The sequence below is a fragment of the Haemorhous mexicanus genome, chromosome 3 (assembly GCF_027477595.1).
Source record: "Haemorhous mexicanus isolate bHaeMex1 chromosome 3, bHaeMex1.pri, whole genome shotgun sequence".
Taxonomy (NCBI): Eukaryota; Metazoa; Chordata; class Aves; order Passeriformes; family Fringillidae; genus Haemorhous; species Haemorhous mexicanus.
The window spans coordinates 41313035-41338036 of record NC_082343.1 but is presented as its reverse complement, the minus strand read 5'-3'; the positions used below and the strand labels follow the sequence as shown (position 1 = coordinate 41338036).

The window sequence follows — 25002 nt, the reverse complement described above, 5'->3', positions numbered from 1 at the left end:
AAGCTCACTGAAAGGCTGGACTCCTCCTCATGAAATTCCTCCTCCCTCTTTGGGCCCCCGCCCCCACATTTAGTCAGCACTGTTTTTGTGGAAGCCTCAAAATGACCTCCTCTTAGGCAGCTCCAGCTCTCCCCTCCATCTCCCACCACCTGCCAGGCACCTGCCACAAGTCAGCTCCCCCTGAGAAGTTATTCTCTCTGCCACATCTCTGCCCTCCCCTTTCCCTTCCCTCACTTGACCACCATGTCTTTTGGACACTCCTCTTTATCCTGCTCTCCAGACTTTAGAATGGGTGGTATAAAATCGTGTTCTTGTTCTCTTTCTCCTCTATACCTTATCTCCATGTAATCCCTACCACAAACATAAATTCACCTGCCAAGCATCTTAAAAACCCAATGCTCTATTCAGATGAATCTCTAAAAGAGAGATCAACCCAACCAAAAGTAAAAAGGTACAGCATAGATGTCTCTACCTACAATGCCACCTAGGCTCCAATTACAGCTAATCCTATGGGAAGTATCCAAAGCCAGCCAGGACAGGCACTCAGGAAAAAGCTGTTTCCTTTCCCCACCTAAAAAGGGAGTCCAGCTGAATGGATTGATGACTGCACCGTAGACACTTAAAACTGGGCAAGATGCATCATAGATCCTTTTTTCCAAACACTCCTTGCTCAGCTCCCTGATGCCTGCTCAGATAAGCCTTGCTGTCAGTTGAAGCCCAAGCTTGGCTAAGCCAGCCGAGTTCATCCCACGGCCCCTCAGCTGCTGTTAAGGCCCCTGTTCACTTATGCCTGTGACAGGGGGGACAGCTTTGGTCCAGACTTCTCCTCGTGTCCTTATTCAGATCATACCCAAACCTTGAAAGCACTGTTCCACAAATAATTCCTGACATGAAGCCCTTCCGTCTCCATGCGTGGAGCTAAGGATCTCATCCATGCTGAATTGCCACTTTGAATTGTGAATTGTGACAAGTGCCAAAGCACTTGTCCTTCCCTCAGTAAATGCAGTCCTGTCCTGCACACAATCACTCTACATGTCTTTGCAAAGGATATGGGTCTGGCTGGTCCTCTGGTGCTGCCATGCCTATCTTTGCATTTCTCCCTTAGCTCCCTGCTCTCTGTCACATCAGATGAGAGCCGCCTGTCCTCGCTTTTGAGCCCACCCCAGATCTGTCTCTCACGTGTAACAGGCAGCTCTGCCATCACCCATCAGCTGGTGACCAGGGCCAGGCTTCCTTCTTTGCAGGCAAATTCTGTCTCACTGACACCCTGGGACTTGTGCACAGCCTCCCCCCGCCCCGGTCAGGGGCCGGGCTGGCCTGTGCTGTCCTGACGGTGGGCTCATCTCTGTGACCTGTGCTCTTGTATGATACAAATTAATAGATCTAAAATGGCAACAGCAGCCACCAAGTCACAAAAAAGATTTGCATAATAGTATAAAGGATGGCAACTCGATATTCAGAGTGTGAAAAGTGCATATTATATGGCTCTACGCAGATATTTACTATATGTATTATGTTGTATTGATTAGTAGTGCTGTATTAACATTTTAATAGTATGGTAAATGTAGTTTTGTAGTTAAAATGTAACTTTTGTAGTTAAAACAGAAACTATGTCTGTGGGATATTTTCTAAGAAAGGAATGAGGTACTCGCACTGAGATAGCAGCCACAGGACACACAAATCTTTCAGAGAAAGAGAATTTATTGCTCCATTATCAGGAGAAACGAACTTCTCCCCGCCTCACTCAGCCCTGAAGACTCTGTCAGGATTAAGAGGAAGAAGTTGACACTGAGCAAACAGAATCCTGTGTTTGAATGGAATTTATGCATCATGTATGAGGTGTATGAATATGCAACAGGCTATTGCTTTTAAGGGTTAATCCTCTGTTAACATGTGTCCTTTTGCAGGCTTATGCTGCCCAGAAAAAGGTACCCAGACTGTCCATAACTCTTTGCTTTTATTGTCTTGTATTGTCCTAATCCAAATTGTTCAAATTTTTATTACTCTAATTATATTACTACTTTTATAACTATTTTATTACTATTAAACTTTTAAAATTCTAAAAACAAGTGATTGGCATTTTTCACAAGAGGCATAGCTGTAATTTAGGGATAATGTATGCTGGGAGAAATTAAATGCCTTTGCCACCCCTTTGATGATGCTGCCACTTCTTAGAAGCATTGCACATTTCATAGAGTCATAGAATGGCTTGGCTTGGAAGGGACTTTAAAGATCATCTTGCTCCAACACCCCTGCCATGGGCAGGGATACCTTCCATTATACTATTTGCTTTCTTTTTTTTAATATTTTTTTAGAGTCAAATAATGTTTTGGCCACATTAAAATACACACACCGAAAGGAGTAGCATTAGACTTGCACTTTTGACTTCATACTTACTTTTTCTCCTTTCAGTGACTAACTGCATAACATTAATTTTATATTAATTTGTTGGGGTTTTACATACAATTTTTTATTAAAATTAAGAGGAAAACAGCAGCTAAATAGCCTACCCCTTTAAATTAAAACCTTTTAAATGGGTGACCCAATGACTGGCCTTCCAGTACCTGAAGTGAACCTACAAGAAAGATGGATGGGCACTTTTTACAAGAGCATGACAGGAGAAGGGGGAATGGATCCAAACAAAGAGTGCAGGTTTATATTAGATAGTAGGAGGAAGTCTTTTACTTCTACTTTCACCTTTGTGACGGTGATGAGGCCCTGAAACAGGTTGTCCAAAGAAGCTGTGGATGCTCCATTCCTGGAAGTGTTCAAGGCCAGGCTGAAAAGGGTTTTGAGCAACCTGGTCCAGTGGGAGGTGTACCCGCCCGTGGCAGGGGGGCTGTAACTCTATGATCTTTAGAGTCCCTTCCAACCCAAACCATTCTGTGATTCAATGAAATCCAGACAGACCGCGGCGGGAAGGCGGAGGAGCGGGTGAGCGGCTCTTGCGGTGAGACAGGTACAGGTAGGCAGGGCCAGCCTTGCCCCTGCCGGCGGCTCCCCCGAGGTGCGGGGCAGGAGAGCAGAGCCGTCCCCACGAGGTGTGGGGCAAGAGGGCAGAGCCGTCCCCACGGACGGGCTCTGCAGGACGCCGGTCCTGCCGGCCCAGGAACTACCACTCCCAGCGCGCCCCGCGACAGACAGCAGCCACCGGGGCGGGAGCGGAAGCGGCCGCCGCGCGGCACGCCGGGATCCGTAGTCCAGAGGCCGCCGCCGACAGCGCCCGGGGCCGTGTCCCGCGCATTTGAAAATTCCCGCGGAGGTTCGCTGCGGATCTCGCGAGAACTCAGCCCGTTCCCCCCCATCCCGTCCCGCCCCCCGCGCGGCGGGTGAGCGAGCGAGGTGGGTGCGCGGGCGCGCGGGGCCGAGCCGTGCCGGGCCGTGCCGTTGTCGCCGCTGCGGGAGGGAGATGCCACCGGCGCCGGCACGTACCGGGAGTGCGGGCTCGGCTGGGCTGGGGGCAGCGGCGCGGACAGGAGGAGGCGGCGGAGGTGGCGGCAACGGCGACCCCCGCCCGCCTGTCTGCCTTCGTTCCTCCCTTTCTTCCTTCTCCTCCGTACCAGCGGGTACCGGGCGCTCCCGAGCCGCATAGGCCGGCGCCGGCGCTGGCGCAGCGCGGGCCCGCGGGGGCCTCGGGCGGGCCCGGCCGCCCGTCCCTTATGTAAGTGACCCCCGGGCTGCGGCGCCCTGTCCGCCACACGTGGCTCGGCCCCCGGCGGCGGGGGAGGCCCGGGCGGCGCGGCCTGGGCAGCGCACATGGGAGGATCTGCAGCCGGGAGGCTCCGTCAGGCTGGGGGGCGTGGGAGATGCGGCGGCTGCCGCCAGGAGCTTTTCCTCCTGCCCGGCCACCCGCGCACGCCCTCTGTTCTCGCCCCTTCGGCCGTGTTTTTGGAGGGCTTTTCTTTACTTCTTTCTGATTCCGCCTCCCCCTCCCCCGCCGGGCTTCGGGGTTGTATTCCATGAGGAGGCGGGAAATGCGCTCTGTTCGTAGAGCAGCGATTGCGGGACGTGGGATGGATTCAGTGGGGAGGCCACAGCTTTAGAAGAATCCAGTGCGATCTGTGGGGGGTCTCTGGGTCTTTGCTCGAAGCAAAACATCGCGAAGCAGAGTTGCTGCTGGCTTAAACAAAAGTGCTCGGTGCCTTCCTTAATAAACTGTGAGTCCATGTCTGGAGCTTCTGCCAATAGAATGTTTGTTGTCAGTGTTACAGGTCTAGTGATTGCTTCCTCATCGTGTCTGGGGAAATTGGAGGAAACTGAGGGACTTGTTTGTGTCGGGGTGGCTGCACCCCGTTTGGGGTATAGGGCTGAGCGTGGCCGTGCAGGTGGCTTTGCAGGGCCCGTCGGTCTGGCTGGTTGTGTCAGCCTTGGCTGGCAGCTGTCCCATCTACTTGGGCACACGGCTCTGTATCATGGAGAGGACAGCTCCTCATTCACGTGCTGCCTCATCTCTCCTTCCTGCATCCATTTGCCTGGGATTGGCTTTTTCAGGCATGATGAAGCTTCAGTGAATTTTACATCTTCTGCCTAGTAAGGTGTCGGACATGCAGTGGAGACCGGCCTTTCCTGGTGTGGTGCTGGTTTGGTGGAGAGAATAGAATCCTTAAATTGGCGAGAGAGAGTCACCCTGTTGCGTGGGTTGCAGGTGTTTCTGTAGTTGGTCTTGTCAGGTTGCTGGTTGTAAAAACCTATTGGAGAATTAAATATTCCAAATCCACCTGGATATAGCCTTGGGCAGCCTGCTCTAGGTGATGGCTCGAGCACTGTGTTTAGAAGAGATGACTGTACGTGATTCTGGCAGATCTTTCTCTTCGATGTGATTCTGGAATTTGTGCTGGGAAAGGCCAGCAATGGTATGGCATACCAGTGTGGTATGCTGGAAATGTCTTCCAAAATACTGTAGTAGAACAAAGGAGCAAATGAGAGATGGCAGCAAGGTCTCTCTTTTGATGTCAGTGATGTCAACATGTCCTGTGAAATCTTGTCTTCAGCTGTAACTGACCATATTTTTAGCTTTTTCTTCAGTGAGCCCATAACGTTGTTGGCCTTTTAAACTGATTTTTGTGGAATACCATCAGTCAGAGTTGACATCTCAGAACTCTGACTTGGCTGCATGTAATTCTGCTTGAACACGCAATTTCTCTTTCTCTTTCTTTTCCCTCCTTCCCTCTCCCCCCTCTCAAGCTTTTTAATCCAAAGATTTATGACATTTCTGTCTTTGGAAATAGTTCATGGTGCTTGGAAGTTATAAGTTCCTAGGGTGAAAAAGAATGGTCATTTTGGCAACTTGCACACAGACTGCATTGCTATAGGATACAGCTGGGAGGTTGAATTCTGGTTTATTCCTGAAAGTGGAGTAAGCATGGGACATTTTACCCTAATCTGGTTTCTAACAGAAATAAGAATGTGATTGTAGTTATTGTTTCACGGAGAGCTGAAATGCAGTTGCTGTTGGATATTTCTCTTAAGGTTGAGAGGCTTTGTGCCTTTAATTTAGATCTAACTATTTCCCCTCTGTTTTGATTTTCTAGCAGTTCTTGGTTTAATTTAGCAACATGATGCAAGGAAAGCATCCTTATAGAGAGGTCAGTATATGTTGTTCATAATTTTTCAGAAGGTTTCTCAACCTTGTTCCATGCCCGATTTCTGAAAACAAAAAGAGGTGTTTCAAATGGTCATTGCCTTATTGGAGCAAAACTCAGCATGCCTGATGCTCTGGTATTTTCATATTCTACAAAAATGGTTTAGGTCTTGGAGTTCTACTTATTTGATGGTGCTTACTGGTGTTCATGGATGGATTTTTTTAGTATTGTGGGCAGGAGTATGCTGTGTTAACATATGAGCTTTCCATCAGGGAAGAACTCTTTTTAGGATGATGAGGAGTTAGTTTTTTATACTCAAATCTCCCCAGTAGAGGATGTTTCAATTTGATTTCTGGTTTAGCCCCACAAGGTTCTGTGCCCTTGGCATAGCAGGTAGGCAGTGTCTCAGGCAGGATCACTCAGGGTGACTCATGGAGAGCACTCAGCTGAGAAGTTTCCTTGCATGCTCTTACCTGCCCTACTGCAAGATATTTGCTGACTCTTTTCTTAAAGCTATCTTGCTATTATTGTGGTATATGGTATTAATAATCATATACTTACCACACAGACATCTCCATTCGTATTTACAAAAAAGAAAAAAAATACTCGCTACAATAATTCTGGAATTTTGTACTCTTTTCTAAAATTCCTTAGTATATGTGCTTTGTCAGGTTGGAGAAATGGGCTGACAGGAACTTTATGTAGTTAAACAAGGGAAAGTACCAAGTCCTGCACTGGGGAGGACCCAGGCACCAGTGTGTGCGGGGGCCTGACCAGCTGGACTGGGACACCCAGTTGGCCATGGGCCATCACTGTGTCCCTGCAGCAAAGAAGGCTGATGGTATCCTGCCTGGGCTCATGAGGAAGAACTTTTGCCAGCAGGTGAGGGGAGGTGATCTTTCCTCTAGTACTGCACTGGTGAGGCCTCAGCTGGAATGCTGTGTTAGGTCTAGATGAGAGATGAAGGTACTGGAGAGAGTGCAGTGAAGGGCCACAAAGATGGTTAGAGGAGATTTGGAGCAGCTCTTCTCTGACAAAAGGCTGGGAGACTGAGACTGTTCAGCCTGGAGAAGAGAAGGCTCAGGGCTTCTCATCAATGCACATAAATACCTGAAGGGAGGGTGTAAAGCAGATGGAGCCAGGAACATTCCAGTGGTGCCCAGTGATAGGAACGCGAGCACACTGAAACATTTCAAAGATGCTATTCATCAACCAGATATGTCTGAATTAGTATTTGGTATTATGGGTTACTCCTGAAATATATCCACTAAATTGCAATCAAACTAAGCAAGAATGCTGGTCAAATTGTGAGGCCTTTTACTCTCTGGAGCCCCTGGATACCATGCAGAAGTTGTCACTTGAAATTGATGGCAAGTACCAAAAGAGAAACTCAGCAAAACTTCTGCAAGTGAGTTGTCCCACTTGGAACCTGATCTGTGCTAGTAGTGAATGCTGGCAAAGTGGTCAGGCTGGCTGGCTACAGTACTGGCTTTGCCATCAGCAACATTTTTGTCAAAATGTTGACTTGTGCTTAGTGTAGGACCCTGACTTACCCTTCCCGTGCTTCACGTGCTCGTTGTCCTGCTGGCAGCAGATATGGGAGCACAACCCAGCACTAGTGACCTCTGTATAATACCTTGAGATGTCATGAAGAAAGCAGTACTGTTTGAACAAGACAGTTGAATTTGTCTTGTCTGTCAAGAGACCTTTTCTGTAAGCCAGATGACTTGCAAAACATAGATACTTAAAGTAATTTGTATTTCCATGCATTTGGATTATCTCATATTTCGCCACCTGTTTAATCCTGTAAGTTAGTTCATCTCTTCAGTTTCTCCAGAAAAAAAAAAAAAAAATCAGTCTTGGCATACTGAAATGTAAACTCCTAAGGAGTTCACCTGTATGAGCATGAAACTGTCTGGGAGACCTAGAAATTTTTTCTGTAATACTGCAGAGATGTGATAAGGAAAGGCAATATGAAGGAAGGGACTGGAATAAGAAATATAAGGATTTCAGCAGAGGAAAAAGAATAATATTTTGAAGTTTTGTATTATGTTCACCTCTTAGATGTATGGCAAAATCCTTCTAACTGATGAGCTGTAAGAGTCAGTATTGCTTGAAATTATTAGCGGTATGTTTTCTGGAAGAATTTGAAGAAGAATTCAGTCCAGAATGTTGTATTTCTGAATGCCAAAAATAAGCATGCAGCAAGTAAACAAGACATGGCTGATCTGTGACATCTACTAGAAGACAATTCACAAAAATAATACTATATTAAATCAAGGGAAAGTGCAGAGAGTTATACCGCTTACTGAGAAGCTTTTTAAAATATGATTTTTCTGAGATCAAATCTTGCTAACCTGTATGAGTAAGCCTGAACTCGGTGTGTTGTTCTATTCCCTGTTATTTATCTTGTCCATCCCTCTGTGTCACTTTTTGTTGATCTCATAGGCATCAGAAAAGCTCAAGATTCTCCTTGTGCTCTGCTGTGAGATGAAAAACTGCCCCAAGTGCCATTTCTTTTGAGCAAAAGGAGCTACAAATGATGTATGGGAGATTTATCACTGCATACTGATGAAGCTTGGGTCAGTCTCAAAGATATTTACAGCTGACTTGAGTCTCTTTGCCTTTTTTTCTCTCTTTCCAGTGAAGAATGCGAGACCTAACGGCTCAGGTAACGAGCAGTCTGCTGCAGTTTCCAGAGGTGACTGTTGAGGCACTTGGGGAAGATGAGATCACCCTAGACTCTGCGCTGTGTGGGAAGTTTTCTGGAGGTGAGCATTTTCCTTTAAATATGAATTTGGTGTGAAGTTGTTATTGCCTGAAGCACAGGGTCATGGCATCAGGTAGGTTCTGTGAAGTAAAATGGATCAGGTGTTCTGATAGTGCCAACAGGATATTTTAACAATTAGGAGCAAATTGAACAATTAGAAACAATTAGAACAATTGAAAGTGCAACAGCCTGCTCCAATCCTGTGCTGTTGAAATGATATAGCTGACCATGCCCTCCTCAGTTCTGAATGAAATAGAAGGCAGTTTTCAAGGAAGAAATAGTGTTGTTTCAGGATGTATTCTTTTTACCAGCTCATGTGTTTCCAAGGTATTTAATAGGATGCAGATTGAGGACCCAGTGAGAGTTGCTGACAACAGCTAAGCAGATGAGGCAGTTGACTTTCTAGGTGATCTGAAGGTAGAGCTGGATGCCTGTCTGGATGCCTGGGCTTCTGTTAAGATGAGGTAGAATCTTATCTACCTGACTGTAGTTGCAGTAATGGAGCTTATCCTTCCTTTGAGCTTGAAGTTCCTCAGTAGAGGAGCAAGTGTTAAACTCTTCAGTGAAACACCACTTGTTAAATTCTCTCTGGGATCAGCTCGTGTAAAGGTTGGAATTACGCGTGCGGTGCCCATTTTAAGATAATTTCCTGTCCAAATCCCTGCCCAGAGTAGTTGTGTGTCAAGAAAATTCTTAACTGGAACTGAATTGGTTTAGATGGGCTGCATTTGAAGTATGCTTTGAGACTTGTATTCCTGTACATATTTAGGTGTTTTTTAGCAAAGCCAAGCCAGGTATGGTGTACGGACTAGAGCTCAGTCTATTGTATCTTTCTCCCAAAGAGTGAATGTTCTTGAGTGCAGGAATGACAAGTCCAAATGCAAAGGAATGGGGTTGTTATTTTAAGAAGTATTGGTTGAGATTTGCAGTGGGTGATTTAAAAGAATTGTCCAGGTGTAGGTAGGTTGGCCTTCCTGGCTTTGTTGCATTTGAGGGAAGGGCCCAGTGCCCTTGCTGTTGTTGCAGTTCTGCTGCTGGGCATTTGCTGAGTGGTGTTCCTTTGCCTTGCAGGCAGAAGTGGCCTGGCGTGGCTGGCGTGTGGCCCCCAGCTGGAGGTGGTGAACTCGGTGACAGGAGAGCGGCTCTCTGCGTATCGCTTCAGCGGGGTGAACGAGCAGCCTCCCACTGTCCGTGTGGTGAAGGAGTTCTCTTGGCAGAAGAGGACTGGGCTCCTGGTTGGCTTGGAGGAAGCAGAGGGAAGTGTTCTCTGTCTGTATGACCTTGGGATCTCAAGAGTGGTTAAAGCAGTTGTTCTTCCAGGAAGGGTATGTATCTTTTGGGGAAATGAAGGTTTTGTGTTGTTTGGTGCTGCATAATCTTGTTTCAGGAAAAGCTCTTGTACATCTCTTTGTATGACTTACCTTTTTATATTGCATTGACATACTGTCAGTTCAGATTATCCAGTCAAGAGGGCCTTGATGTAAAATCTTGGACTTAGCAGTTGCATTATCTTTTGAGTTTACTGATAGTAAAAAAAGAAAACATGATAGAGCACATGGTGACGAAATTCTCCACTTTAAAAAAAAGGCATTGAAAACCTTTATTCTTTTTTCAGAGCAAAAAAGGAAACCCCACTTAAATTGTCTGTAGTCTACCTTTTCTAAATGGCTAATTTCTGACAGTAACAGTGTCCCTAAAGTATCACAGACTCCCATCATTGTGCTGTTAATGACTTTGACACATTCCCATCAATCTCAGACTAGGAAGCAGGTGATGTGGGAACAGAATAGGTTTTTCTATTAACCTAGGATTGGAAAAAAGATTTTAGTGAGTTATCTGTCAAATAGTTGGCAGATTTACTTTAGTCTGCAGTCCTTGGAGTCTCTTGTTTGTTGAATATAGTGTTTGTGTAGATGGGATACAGTGTTGTAATGTTGATAATTTTTTCTGCCTTCTGTAACCCTTGAATTCAAATGATTTTGTGTCCCTGGGTCTCATTAATGCAGTGGAAACAAGAATCAGATTAAGTTATCAGAACATCAAGATTCACCGTGTTTTCATCATCTTAGAATCTGCAGCAAATAAATACTTATTTACTACTCAGTTTTCCCTCACATTATTTGGTTTGACTTGCTAGAGTACAGGTCGAAGTCTTGTTAGTAGTAGTAAGCATTTGTGTTAAGTTCTAAAGATATAAGTCATTTCAGCGTTCCAGTGTGTTGTTTTGCTATCTGTTCAAGTTGTAGATGGAAAAGCAGGCTGTGTGCTAGCATGAGCTTAAAATAAGTAAATTGTTTTGGTAAGTGGTGTTGGTATGTTAGGTTTTATTTCTTCTATCTAAGTAAGCTAGGAAAAGCAAAGGTTAAGAAGTAAGGACTATGTTGCACGTTGAATCCGTAGCTGTGGAAGTGTTTTGAAATAGAAGCTAGTTCCAACAATTAGTTGTATTAGAGAGTTGTTCTATACCACAAAAACTGATTCAGGAGCAGAGGTGAAGCCCTGCAGGAAAGAGTTGGTTTTTGGGTGATGAAGGGTAGGAATTTTGAAATAAAGCCAAAGCTGCTCTGAAAGTTTTGCTGTTATGCCCTGAAAGCTCATGATTACAAGTATGTTTGGTCTCTTGCTTGCGTTTTGCTTCCTATGTCTTTGGTATTGTGTTAATTCATAGTCAGGACACAGGTATTGCTATTTGGAGTCTTAACTTTCAGGCTGTGAGTGGGAGTAAGGGTAAGCAAAAACAAGTCGATAAAACTTGCACTTGGCTGCTGTCCATATGTTTTGAATTCTTTCAGAAACTCATATTTGCATATTATGTAATGTATACTTGGGGGGGATTGATTTGCATGAATGTTTCTCTGATTTTAAGATTGATTTTTTTTAAAGGTAAATTATGGGTCTTTTCTTACCATCACTTTTTGCAGTTCTGTCATTAACTCTTTTGAACCTTTAATGAGCGCTCGTTTTTTGGGACTGTTTTCTTAACAGGTATGAGTTCTGTGGACAGCTAAGTTGTACAGTTTAACTTAGAGCAACTCTGCTCCAAGGTGTCAAGTTGTTAGTGTATTAATACGCTTACCGTGACTGTATGAATGGTTTTAGTGTAAGAGTGGATGTTGAGTTGTTCAGAGGATAAATAAATCAGTTAAAAAACCCAGACTCAGGAGCTTAGAATTTTGGCATAATATCTTTGCATGTGTCTCTCGATGCCCTCTTGATATATGTATGAGATGCTGCAGGAGACTGAAAATGTTGATGAGTATGATTTGAATTGGATTTTGAATTAAAAACATGAAGTACATCGAATTGGTTTATAACAGTTGCATGTTTCAGAACTGTTGCATGGTATTTTCCCAAATTTTCCTGGTTCGTATGAGGCAGAAGGGCAGCATTCAGATTCAGTGAGCTGAAAAAAGTTTTCTTTGTTCTTTCCCAGAATGAGTTGGCAAAGCAATAGGAGAATAGGAAAAAGCAGTGCATAGCATAGTGGAAAAATATGTCGTTTCAGGAGCTTCTACATGGAAAACTGAAGTAACCAGGGAACATTTTTGGAGGCCTATGCAAAACTACTAAAAATTCATTTGGAGCCAGTTGTACAATGAAAAAAATAACTTGAAAAGAACTCACAAGCAACATTTCAACTTCGGCTAATTGCACAGCAGGATGTGTTCTATATTTCCTCCTCGGTCACCGATACTTGGGAGTGCAAGAATCTGAGTAATCAAAATACTTTTGTTGGTCCTTGGAACAGCAGAGAGGATTAAAAATTTAATTTGAATCATAAGAAATCTGGAAGAAAACCAAGTTTCCTAAATAACTAAAGATACTTCTAAGATTGGAGTTCTTGTGTTCAAGGTGAAAGGTGAACTGTGAAGCAGGTGGCCGGGCAGGGCAGTCATAAGCAGGTGCTTGATATGGGAGAGAAGAAAACCTCAGGGGCCCTATAAGTTTGGATATTTTCCCCCACTTCTAGGGTTAAATAAGCTGCATAAAGAGATGGACTACCTTGTGATACTCACTTCTTTGTTTCAGACAAACCTTTGTTGTTGATGAAAAGCTGTCTGCTTTCATGATGCTGCATTTGTAAGAGGCAGAAGGTAGCCCCTGTTCCTGAGTTGTCCTGCTCCTTTAGTGCAGGAGCCCTGGTGTGCTTGTGTCTCTGCTAGAGCAGTGGGTGTTGTCCTGGGTGTTGTGTGGGTGCTGAAGGGTCTGTTCACCTTGTGCTGAGGTCATGGAGAGTGCTTGGCCTGTCAGGGAACAGAGAGAGCTCCTGCCTCAGGCTGAGCAAGTTCTTGTTTGGTCTCTTGCTGTTGGTTTAGGCTGCCTTTTACAGTTTTCCTTACCATCTGTAAGAGTGCTGGTGTGCATTTAAAATTTTTGTTGGATATTATCAATCAGAGTGAGGGCCAGCATAGATTTTAGTTATTCAGCATCTCCCTCCAACCCTTTCTAGGAATGTTTCATTCCCATGGAAGAGGTGTGTCTGGTGTACCCCACAGCCACCGCCTTGTTTCCTTGCAGTCCTCATTTAGCTTACAAAATGCAGGGTAAAGAAGGCCTGGGCTGTATCACAGTGCTGATGGGCTTTGAGTAGTGGGAGAGCTAGATCTAGCTTGTCTTTATTATTTAAGTCCTTTACACATGGTAAAGCTTCTAGCACGTAATTGATTTCATGTCTCTTCTTAGATGCAATTATTTCTAAGTAGGAAATGGAAACTGGTAAGCTGTAATGACAGAATCCACCATTGAAGTGGAGAGAGCTTTCTTTCTATTAATTTCCTTTCTGCTTGATATAATGGGGAGCAATGATTTGTTTTTAAGTCTTATGAACCTGTATTTCCTGTCCTGTTTCTGGTGTGCTAATGCTGGCCTCCCTTGTGAGGATTACTCTTGAGGCTGTCAGAGCTTTGAAATTAACCTGCAGTTCCCTGCAGGTGACTGCCATCGAGCCCATCAGCAATGACGGCGGAGCCAGCGTGAGCACGCGGCACTTGCACCAGAGTCTGCGATGGCTCTTTGGAGTGGCAGCAGTGGCCACAGATGTTGGCCACGTCCTTCTGGTTGACCTTTGTTTGGATGATTTATCTTGCAGTCAGAATGAAGTAGAAGCATCGGGTAAGCTGCAGTTTTTAAACTTGAATTTAGAAGTAAGACAATGTGTTTCCTTTCAAAACCCAGCCTGTATCCCAGTGAAGATCCCAGTGTGCTGACTGGCTACTGGCATTTCTGGCTTTGCCCACTGCTGGCTGCAGACAGCAGTTTGACATGGTGTGGTTCCGAACTGATCCAGAAATGGGAGTGGCTTAATGGTGCTCCTGATGTTCAGAAGGCCTCTTGCTGCCCACATCCCTTTGTCCCTGTGATTCTTGCCAGTGAGAGGTAGGAATTTTTCCATTTGAGTCAGTGCAACAGTGTAATATGAGGTTGTGTCAGAGGTACCAGATTCCTTGGGAGTGTTTTCCTATTTCCATCAATGGCTTGGGGCAGGCTTTAGGCTTGTGTTTTAAAATAAATCTGTCTTTTCAAAAATCCTGCATTTGGGTGAATGAATCCTGCAATTTGTGTTTTCAGATTGCAGACACTGTTTTGGGTATTGTAAGAGTGGCTTCAGGAGTTCATATCCCTTCAAGTCGCTTCCTTATAAGGCCCAATAAAGGAATTTGTCTACAATGGTTACATTTGTACCCAGTTTTGAAATAGGAGTGAGAATACCTGTCCCATTGGAGACTCCTTTTGTTCTCTGAATAGGTGCAGAAACAGGCATAGCCAAAAAAAGGTGCTGCACAAATGGGTGTTTTTGCTTGAAGAATTAGATTATACACGTTGTATAATCACGTCAGTGTAAAATGCAACTGAAGTGGCATAATGCCTTCATTTCTCACCTGCTTTTTATGTGTGTAGATCTAGAAGTTGTCACTAGAATTCCTGCTGAAGTTCCACAAAGAAGAGAAGCTGTGACCAGGGAAGGGAGGCATCTCTGTTTTCAGTTACGAAGTCCTTCAGGAACAGCAGTATCAACCCTGTGCTACATAAGCAGAAGCAACCAGCTCGTTGTGGGATTTTCTGATGGCTACTTGTCACTATGGAATATGAAAACTTTGAAGAGGGAGTAAGTAGTCACTTCCACTTGGTTGCACTTGGAGGTGCAGGGGTCTCAGTCTTTTGCTTCAGGAAGTCATGCAGTAGGGATGTGATAGAGCTGATTTTTTATAAGTCTGTTTGTTCTGTCCAATTGTATTTTGTCAACACAGGCAATGTGCGTGTTTCGGTGAAAGATTTTAGAATGATTCAGAACCAGTTACTGCAATTATGGCATCCATTGAAAGGCTTCACTGTATGAATAAAGTGATTTTGGTGATCATATTCTTTAAAGTGTCCATGATGATCTAGTGAGACATGATAATTCAACAGTTGATCTGTGCCTGAAATCACATTCTTTCCTACATTTCAGCCTTCATGGAAATTGGTGGTCGACTCATTCCCAGACCAGTAATATACTGTGAATGAAAGTTTCTTGGAAAGATTTGGAGATCAGAAGAAGGGATAAATATATTTATAAGTAATAGTGGAATTTAGAGTTGATTTGAAATCTGCCACTTGAAATATATGACCACATTCAGATAGGTGTTACTTTAGAAAGTCTACAGTGCCTCACCAGAAACTAAGTATGTGTTGTGGATGCATTATGGATGCATAAATAGACAGTGGACACATAATTAGATGCAAAAAAAAAAGATTGTGAAGGTGCAATTGAAGTTCTGAAGTTGGGAAGACAAATACTTAAGAAGTAGTGGCTTGTCAGTCATCAGTTGTTTTAAATGGAAGTATAACCATCTGTACTTTGACGATTAGCATGCAAGCTGCTTTTTTCCCAGAAGATGCTTCCACCCTTCTACAAACAGCAAGAGCCAGCAGGCTCTCCTTTTTTCTATATTTTTCTTTTAAACCTGTAGGCACCACTCCCAGCTTGAAGGAGGAAGGATTCCTATCTATGCAGTTACTTTTCAAGAGCCTGAGAATGATCCCCGCAATTGTTGCTACTTGTGGGCTGTTCAGTCTACACAACAAAGGTGAATAAAATTTTGCCTTAAGTCACTGATTTTTTTTTTTTAATTTAATATTTGTTCACATTCGGTTGGTATCTGTGTATTCATTTTGTTTCTTTAACTGTACAGGTGATGAAAAGTGTTAAGCTTACAGTGCAATTTTATCAGGATTTTACATTTGCAAAAAGGGGCTTGACTCTTTACTACCTTGTGGAAGAAGGCAAAGGAAACAGTGGCTATGTTTTTGTGCTTGCAGTCACAAATGATTTCCCTCGTTTCTTGATGACTGCTTCAAGATTTGTTTGGTATTCCCACCATGACATTCAGTATCATTTAAAGTGGTTTAGGCTGCAGATGCAGAACAGCAAACATCATCAGCAAGCTACTTAATCAGCACAGCTGTTCATAGACTGGTAGTCTTCTTAAGTTCAACTTAAAAGCAGTTTTCATGGAGAAAGCTTTGCTGTTGTGAGCTATTTCCAGCAATTTAGCAATTTTTTCCTCCATGTTGCATATTAAAGCTTTCCAAACAAAGGCATAGTTAGCATTTACCCCTGAAGCTGTTCATGTCAAAATTTCTGTTTTAATGGCTAAATGTGACCAGTTATCATGTTTTGGGAAGCAGTGTTTTTCTTTTCAGCGAGAATGTGCTCTTAAGTAAGTTTCAGCCTGGATCTAATAAAATGACAATGAGAATTGTAAAGCAACTTTTAATCAAATTTTCTCATTTAAACCTTTTCCAGTGAAGGTGATGTTGTGAGTTTACATCTGTTGCAGTTAGCATTTGGTGACAGGAAACGCCTGGCATCAGGACAAGTCATGTATGAGGTAAGACAGGCCTGTATGTGAGAAGATGAAAGTAGTAATTTTGTCCAAGGATCAGTTAAGTTGACCAGATTAATATTTACCATGAAAGATCAGTGAGACTTTAGAAAAAAGTCGTTTGATGAGTCCTTTTAGGCATTCTTTTGTCTGTACTTTTCAAAACAAGTCATAGAATCATGGAATGGTTTTGGTTGGAAGACCTTAAATATCATCTATTCCAATCCCCTGCCATGAGTATGGATGCCACCCACTAGATCAGTTTGTTAGGGCCCCATCCACCCCAGCCTTGAGCACTTCCAGGAATGGGACTTCTACTGCATCTCTGGGCAGCCTGACCTCCAAATCTTCACTACTCTCACAGTAAAAAATTTCTTACTAACACCTAATCTAAATCTCCTGTTTTAGTTGAAAATCCCTTCTCCTTTGTCCTGTCACTATCTGCCCTTGTAAAATGTCAAAGCCTCCCTCTTTTTTATAAGCTCCCTTTATGTGCTGAAAGGCTGCACTGAGGTCTCCCAGGATGAGGTTGGAGTTCTGGGCTATGAGTGCATATTGCTTCCTGTCCACCAGAACTCCCATGTCCTTCTTGGCAGGGCTGCTCTCAGTCACTTTTCCCAGTCTGTAGTCATATCTGGGATTGCCCCATTCCAGGTGCAGGACCTTGTGCTTGGACTTGCTGACCTTCATGTCCTGAGATTCCCATTGGTCCACCTCTCAGGCTTCTCCAGATCCTTCTGGGTGACGTCCCAGCCTTTTGTTTTGTCAACTGCACCTTTCAGCCTTGTGTTACCTGAAAACTTGCTTAAGGTGCACTTGATCTCACTGTTTGTGTCATTGATGAAGATATTGAAGAGCCCCAGTCCCCACACAGGTTTCTGAGGGACACACTCAACATCAGTCTATGCCTGGAGATAGACTTTACCACTACTCTCTGGCTTGATCCTTCCAACCAATTCCTTATCCACTGAGTAGTCCACCCTCCAAATCTGCCTGTCTTCAATTTAGAGATGGTGATGTCATGAGGATTGTGTCAAAGACTTTGTAGAAGTCTAGGTAGATGACATCGGTCAGTTTTCCCTCATCAAGTGTTTCAGTAACTCCATCGTAGAAGATGACCAGATTGGTCAAACACAATCTGTCCATGCTGAAGCCATACAATTTTGTAATTCAGTGTCATGAGTTCCACCTAGATTCATCTGCAAGGAGCCATTACACATCTGATTCCTGAAGAGGAAATAGCTGTTACAAATGAAATTGCTCTGAATTTAAGCATCACATGAATGGCATGTAGGAAGAGAAGACAAGGCTTTGAATAGCTTTGTGTTACCAAACTGTAGATCTGAGGAAGCTTCTGTCTGTCTGCCTTTCTTACAATATGGTCATATATAATTCTTTATAGAGATTTTTCTGATCTCTTATTTTATAATCTTGTTTTTCTTTTAAACTCTATGAGCCTGACTTCTAATACACCTACAGAAATACCTACAATGTCTCTTCAGTGTTGATTCTGAAACTCAGTAGCTGTAAAGATGACTCTTGTTGTGAGTTTTGGATGGGTTGTCTCTGAAATCTACTCTTAAAGCTAGCAAAAGATGTACATACAATGTACAGTGGTATTATTTGGTCAGAAAAGTCTCCATAAATTTTTAAAACTGGTTCCAGAGATGCTGTGGTATAGAACAGTTAAAATAAAGAAGGGGCATCATTAGGACTCAGATAACCTAACAGAGGCAAGAGGCACCTCTATAATGCTTAATTCTATTCAGCAGTATGCACGAAACTCTACCAAGATCTTTTTGATGGGAAAGTAATCTTAATTCACAGCAAGTCTTTCCTCCTATTTGACACTTGTCCTTGTATGTTCTCAGTCGTACAAAATGAAATTGAGATAATTCTTGGATTGTGGTTCAAAGATTTTTTTTTAATAGGGACTTTGAGTTTTGAATTTTTTGAATGAGTTTGAATTTTATGCTTTTTTCCTTTTGTCTGTAGGAAAGGGCCTTCCTGATGTGGTAGTGTTGCTTTTGAGCAGATAAAGGTTAGGTGTTCAGAGGAGGTGGTGTTTCTTTAAAATACATCATCCTTCATGGTGATGAAGTAGAAATACCTTTAAGTGGTTCAGCATGTCTGAATATGCATGTCATATCTCCATGTGCAGTTTTTAAGTGACAAAAATAGACAGTGCTCTAGAGGAACAGAACACCTTGTTTACTTGGGGTTTTTTTGTGTTTGGTTTTGGGTTTTTTTTTTAAGGGTTTTCATTGCAGGTCACTCCTGCATCTTGTAGTGCTCTAAGCACTTTGGCAGGTTGATAGGAGAAAGTTTCTTTAATTTTCTCAAGATTTGCTTTTAAATTTTAGTTTTGTTTTATCCTCTTAAAAGAAAATTTTCAGCTAAGTCTTAGCAGTGACAAGGACAATACCTTTTACTGTGTGCTGCATTGGGGAAAAAGCAATTGTCTCTATTTCCCTCGTGGCTACTACTTTTTTCCATCTGAACAATTTAATGTTAAAATGTGAGACCTTTAACTATTTGGCAGCTATTTGTCTTTTCTGAACAAGATGTGACAAATGTCAGTTTATACCTCAGAGAGTTGAAATGTTTCATCAGTCTTTAAAAATGGATTTACTAGAAATTCCAGTTGACACTCTTAGAAAAAAAGCACACAAAGTGATAAAAAATGTTACTGTGTTGGTGACCTGAAAAACCTGTGGTGTAGTTAAAGTAAGACTTAGATCCCTCTACAGACTGTACAACCAGTAGTACGTTCACAGGCACGTGTTGAAAGATTATAACAGGAACCAATCTTAGAAGGCTGTTAAAGAGAGCTGAACACCCTCTGAGGAGGAAAGACAGGTTCTTCAGCTGGCTTACAGATAAACCACTTAATCGTGTATTTTCATGCTGAGACCTGATAGCATCTACTTCCAAAAAATCCCCACAAAACAATTCTTAATCCCTTCCCAAGGGATGCATCACAGTAGGATCTGTGCTCACCAGTGGACACTTAAGTGTTGGAATACTTATTGTGGTCACAGATTGGTCAATATGACACGATGGTTCTCTTCTTGGTGGTCTTCAGTGACATAAAATTTAAGAGTTGTTCCCATTTGCCAGGCCAAATTGAGTAAACAAGGAGAAATTGATCTACTACTGCTCCTTGTTCACTGAGTTTAAGTCATAGGAGCTTAAAACATTTGCCTGCTTACATCACTGCTGTACATCCCAGGAATCAGACTTGAGGCTATGAAACCATGGTAAAAGTCACCAATGGACCTTTTGGAACATGTGGCTCTGTGTTTTTATAAACACGTGTCAGACTTGAGTCTCTGTTGCCTTCAAGGCTGGTTTAAATCTGCTCAAGTAAAAAAACTGAAAGATACGCTTAAATTAGACTTGCACTGACCTCTTTTAGATCATCTCAGCAGCTGCTGTATCTTGCAGATCAGTTCATGGTCCTGGAGCATATCCTTACTTTTGTTCTTCACAAGGCTTGAGTACAGTCTCTGTGTTCATGTCAGAGTCTGAGCAGTGCAACTCCTTTGAACACTGTCCTGTTTAACTGCTCTGGAACGTCATTTTTTAATATCTTCTAAACACTGGAGTACCTTAACTTAGATTTGCTTACCCCAGAGTGGAAAACTTAAAATACGCAGCTTTGGTTAGGAAGTTGTCTTTGGTAGGAACTATTTGGTATTACTTTCTTCTTCCCCTCTGCACTGAAAGGTGGAATGGCTCTTCATATATGAATGAAAGCAGAAATTTCTAGTCATTAAAATTATTGCAGGACAGGTTTATGGAATTTTAGTGCTTTATCTTGTGGAACTGTCTTTTGGAATGGTGAATTTCTTGCTCAGGACATCATCTCTGTTAAAATTGGTTTTAGTGATTAGTTATCCTACAGTGAAGATGAGGTTCTTTGCTTAGGCTTCATGTTAGTTTTTCAAAGAGATGGTTTTGATTTTTCTTATCTGCCCTGCATATATCTGTTACTTCCAAAATTCCTTAATAAAACAGTGTGAACTGTGCATGCTTCAGAGCAAAGTATGGTAAGCAAATGCTAATATTGAAAAATGTGCAAAGCCTTTTCAGCCAATATCTGTTAAAATTTGACACTTAATTCTCTTGAATGTCAGATGTAGTTTTTATTTGCTATCAGAAATAAGTTAAATAAACAGTACAATATTCATGTTATGTTAAATATATACATTCTTTTTTAGGGGATCTAAAGAAAATTACCTTTTTTTTTTTTTTTTCCCCCCAACAGGGTTTGGAATACTGTGATGAAAGGTACAGTTTAGACCTCACTGGTGGAATCTTTCCCTTGAGAGGGCAGACCAGCAATACTAAATTACTCAGCTGTCAGACCATAGAAAAATTTCGCAACCATGCTGACAGAGAGGATAACATTAATGAAGGTTTGTTCTGATGTCCCTGCTTGGTTATTCTGAACTACATGGTTTGGAAATCTAAGCAGTAAATGCTGTTCTGTACCCACAGTCTTCAAGTCTTAAATATTCATCTAGCTGACCTTGTTGGGCTTATTTAAAAAGCAAAATTGTTTGTTGAAGTTATGTGGGACTTTCTTATCCCTCTGAACATCATTCTTTAAGAGAAAAAGTAGGCTTTTTTTTTGCTGGGATGCTAGAGCAGTGTATGGGGTCATCTGTATAAGGCTGGTCAGTTAGTTTGTTCTGCCATTTGTCTTCATTGAACAGTAAGATCATTGTGTCTGTTGCTTAGGAACGTTACCTGATCAAACCTCTGCCTGCATCCATTTAGCACCTGGTCACTAGTGGTGTTCCCCAGGGCTTAGTATTGGAGCCAGTTCTATTTGGTACCTTTTTTTGATTATCTGGATGAACAACTTGATGAGCTAATAATTGTGTATTTGGTTTGTTATGAAACAGATACAGTTTGAAAAAGAAAGAGGCAGTATGATTAAAACCGATCACATGGACAGTTGCTACTCTGTATATTGTTTTTATCATTCTTAATAAAGTGTTGTGTGTCTTGGGTGAAATAACAGAATTAAGCCAAAATAGAAAGTGATATTTTAAAACCAGCAAAAATCTTGTATTTTCTTCAACAAGAAACAATGTCTTGTCTTTGACAGTAATCTCTCCTGACACCAGCGTATCAATCTTCAGTTGGCAAGTGAATACCTATGGTCAGGGAAAGCCATCTACTTATTTGGGAGTGTTTGACATCAATCGCTGGTATCATGCCCAAATGCCAGACTCACTGAGGTAGGTTTTAATTAAGAGGTTTCAATATCCCTACAAAGGGTTAATTTGAAAATTGCTGTTGAACATATGCACTTGTTTTCTTTAAGGCCAGAAGAATTCCTTCATGATTGCCCCTATTTTGCACTGTGGTCACTGGATCCTGTTATAAGCATGACTTCTCCAAACCTCATTTTGGATATTCTGGTACACGAGCGTAGTCTGAGTCGGGGGGTTCCTCCTTCTTATCCACCACCTGAACAGTTTTTTAATCCAAGCACCTATAATTTTGGTAGGTATTTCACTGCTTTTCTTTTGAATAGTGGCAAGCTTTGGTGGAGGTCAAGTGCCACTTGAGTGGTTCTCTTTCTTGTTCATTGTTTGTCACACGAAAAACAAACCAAAAAAAGCCCCCCAAACCTTCTCCAATCTGCTTACTTTGTCCTGACAAGGTACTTAGCCTTGTGAAACATATCTGACAGGCAGCTGAGTTTTGGGCCTTCTGTAACATGGCCTGGGAAGGGGTGATGGTCACAAAATGAAATGCCTTTGAGCTGAGGTCCAAAGCACAGCACTGGGTAGCACTCAGGTTTCTAGAGACAGAGAGTAACTCCTTTTTATGGGACGTGTGTGAGTGATGTGATGAAGGAAAGGGGTGCTGGAGGTTTGTCTTTGCAGACAGCACTATTTAAAAAGCATCAGCTGGTGAGAAGGTGCCAAGGTCTGTCAAATGTTCCTTCTTTCTGCAGATGTGACATGCTTGCTCAACTTGGGAGTTGTTCACATGACTTGCACCGGCTTCCAGAAGGAGGTGACTTTTTTTATTGTATTGAGAGTGTCAAGAGATGAACCTTTTGTAACTTTCCCTTGCAGTGCTTTGAGTGTCAGAGGCCGCTTGATGCTCACCCTGCCCATCCACATGCCTAGCTGCAGTTACATCCTGCCAGTCTCTTGCAAATGGCACTGTTCTAGGGAGGCATGAGCAGGGATTGAATGGCTAGAAAGGACGAGTGTGGTGGGAGCTGGGGAAAGTGTTTACTTCTTTGTGTAGAGTGGAGTTAGGGTTTTGATCCCTGATGAACTTGAGTAAAGAGGGCAGCATGGAGAAAGGGAGAAGTGATTTATTTGTTGAGGAAGGAAAGCATGTTTTTTCTCTCAACCTTGGCCAAATTCTAATTTCTGAACCACTGCACAGCTTTTGACAAACCCTTTCAAATTAAGTTCCAGCTCAGTAAATATACCCATATACATCATCTTCCTCACAAATGAGCATAGAGTCTTTAAAAGAGTGATTTGTAGTTGTGTTAGTTTTAACCTCTACAGGATGTAATTTGTGTCAATGTTCAGGGAAAAGCAAGGCCTGTGTGTTGACAGAGAGGCTGGAAAATACTTTCTTGCCTTCAGCATTGCAAGGGTTTTTTCTTCTATAGGATGTTTTTTTAGAAACCCCAACTATTGGTTTTCTGCTGTCTCTAAGACTACGCATTGCAGTGCTTACCAAAATTGCTAAACTAAAGTCTGCTGCTACTAATGCAGCTTTCTGACAGTCTAAGTGATCTTAGTGATTGAATGCTGTCTTAACCTGTGTGTTTTGATTGATGTTTCAGACCCTGAAGTTTTTGAAGAAATCTGGTCCTTTAATAAGTGAAGCCATTCGTGACAGCTACACTCGGTGTCTTGTAGCTGGCTTGCTGTCTCCAAGACTGGTTGATGTCCAACCATCCAGTCTGAGTCAGGTGGGTGTATGCTGGGGAATCCAGGGGGAGATATATCCATCTTGTCTGAAGGCTGTAGATACTACAAGACCATGATTTTTGATTGCAAGCTTCTTTGAGGCAGGTTTTGACATACAGTTAGCAGAAGTAATAATGTTCTTCGATCCAGTCCTCTTGACTGTGAACAGCCCTGAGAGGTTTGTCTTCAGTGACCCGTCTGTAAATTCCATGCCCCAGGTCTGCATGCAGAAGCATTCAGTCAGTGCTGGGCACATGCATCAGAAAGCAGCTCTCCTTGGGAACAGCCTTCATCCTCTTCAGGCCCTCAGTATCTCAGAGCCTTGGGTGCAGTGCAGTAGGAGGCCCCTATGGTGCCTCTCTCAGACGTGCACTATTGCAAACACCAGCTTGCTGCACTTGATGTTATTTCCTTCCAAGGAAATGCTAACCAGTTATAATGGTGCTCTCTACCTGACAATTGCATCACCACTTCCTCTCATATTCCCTTCATCAGGTAATTTCCCTTCCCTGTACTCCCCCAAATTTTACCTTTGTAGCCTTTGCCTTAAGCTGTGGAGCTCGATTTCCTCCTCTTAGACTGCCCTCTTGCTGCAGCACCTGCATCACCTGTATCTCTCAACACTGCTACATTCTGTCTGTCACCACAGTGGCTTCACATCCCTCTCATGGGTTTTCCATTTTCCGTGCAGCAAACTTTGTTTCTCATCTGAAAGGTTTCATGAAAGAAGGAGCCTTTGTGATGAACAGGCTATCTTTCTCCAGGCAGGGTCAAAGCTGAAGGGTTAGATGACCATCATGGAGTGGAGCAGCAAGCACTAGGAAGGGGAGAACAATCTTCCCCCTGTCTTCATCTTCCTGTCTGTGGGATTCTTCACCAGACTGTAGAAATGTGTCAGGAAAAATAACACTTCTGTTTAGCATGGTAGCTAAAACAAATTTGGCAAGCAGACCCAGACCATAGAATGCTTATTTTGCAAGCCTGATGTAGGCTTTTACATTTTGATTAGATTTTCTGATGTCAACTCTGGTGTGAAATTACTTTGGATAGCAAGAAATTTTATGATGCCCTTTGCTGAATTGTGACTATGTTGTTCAGATACTGCTTTAAGTAAGGACTGCTTTTCAATACTAGAAAGAAAAAATTCAGAATTAGGGTGAAATAACTTGGAATTTTGTTTGGTACCCTAAGAAGTATTTGGCATGTTTCCTTGTCTGAAATGCATTTTCAGAAAATGATGGGAATATCCTGTATGTCTTCTAATATGTAGAAATTGGTCTTAAATGTCATGATTTTACTTAGAATGGAAACTTTTAAAATTTGTTTAAAAAAAAATAGAGGAAAGAAAAATTTGCTGCAGGATCATTTCACCTGAAATAAATGTCTGAGCTTGAGTAAGCTGCTACATGATTTCCCATGTGTGTGCATGCCTGTGCATTATCCTTCTCAAGGACTCCCATGGCATTAGAATACAGTAATTGAACAGGCTGAAATTCCAGCCCATTAGAACTGAAATGTTTCACTTCTTTATGGTACTTTAACAAATTGTAACTTAATGTTTGGCTGTCAAAGCTGCTTCCTGTTTTGCTAATCTCAGGAGCTGCTTGGCCTCAGCTTCACAGTTTCCATGCAAACACAGTGGTGTTTGCTCTGTCCCCTTCTGGTGTTCCTGATGGCAAAGGGGTGTGCCCAAAGTGCAGAATGGGTATTAGCAGAGGATGTTACTGGAAATAGTGAATTTGGACTCCGTAAATGAAGACTGAAACCCTGAGGCACAGAAATGGAGACTGAAACTAGCCTGCATGAAGTTGAAATGTCAGAGG

The 25002-nt window shown here is 42.7% G+C and overlaps 1 protein-coding gene across 4 annotated transcripts in view; it reads left to right on the top strand.

The window, feature by feature from the left end:
• The first annotated feature begins 3201 nt into the window (after positions 1-3201).
• The window catches only part of LOC132324882 (protein ELYS-like), a 41112-nt gene continuing 19311 nt past the window's right edge, over positions 3202-25002 (top strand). The window contains exons 1-13 of one of the 4 annotated variants that reach the window (XM_059841483.1): positions 3324-3342; positions 8031-8126; positions 8227-8353; positions 9424-9677; positions 13284-13464; positions 14251-14458; positions 15303-15419; positions 16139-16223; positions 20488-20638; positions 21337-21469; positions 21556-21737; positions 22195-22256; positions 23053-23181. In XM_059841483.1, the coding sequence (XP_059697466.1) occupies positions 8233-8353; positions 9424-9677; positions 13284-13464; positions 14251-14458; positions 15303-15419; positions 16139-16223; positions 20488-20638; positions 21337-21469; positions 21556-21737; positions 22195-22256; positions 23053-23181 (1623 nt within the window). In that variant the 5' untranslated portion in view covers positions 3324-3342; positions 8031-8126; positions 8227-8232. Of the gene's footprint in view, positions 3343-5556; positions 5586-8030; positions 8127-8226; positions 8354-9423; positions 9678-13283; positions 13465-14250; positions 14459-15302; positions 15420-16138; positions 16224-20487; positions 20639-21336; positions 21470-21555; positions 21738-22194; positions 22257-23052; positions 23182-25002 lie in introns of those variants that run through there. The other 3 variants (XM_059841482.1, XM_059841481.1, XM_059841484.1) reach the window with 3 other exon arrangements.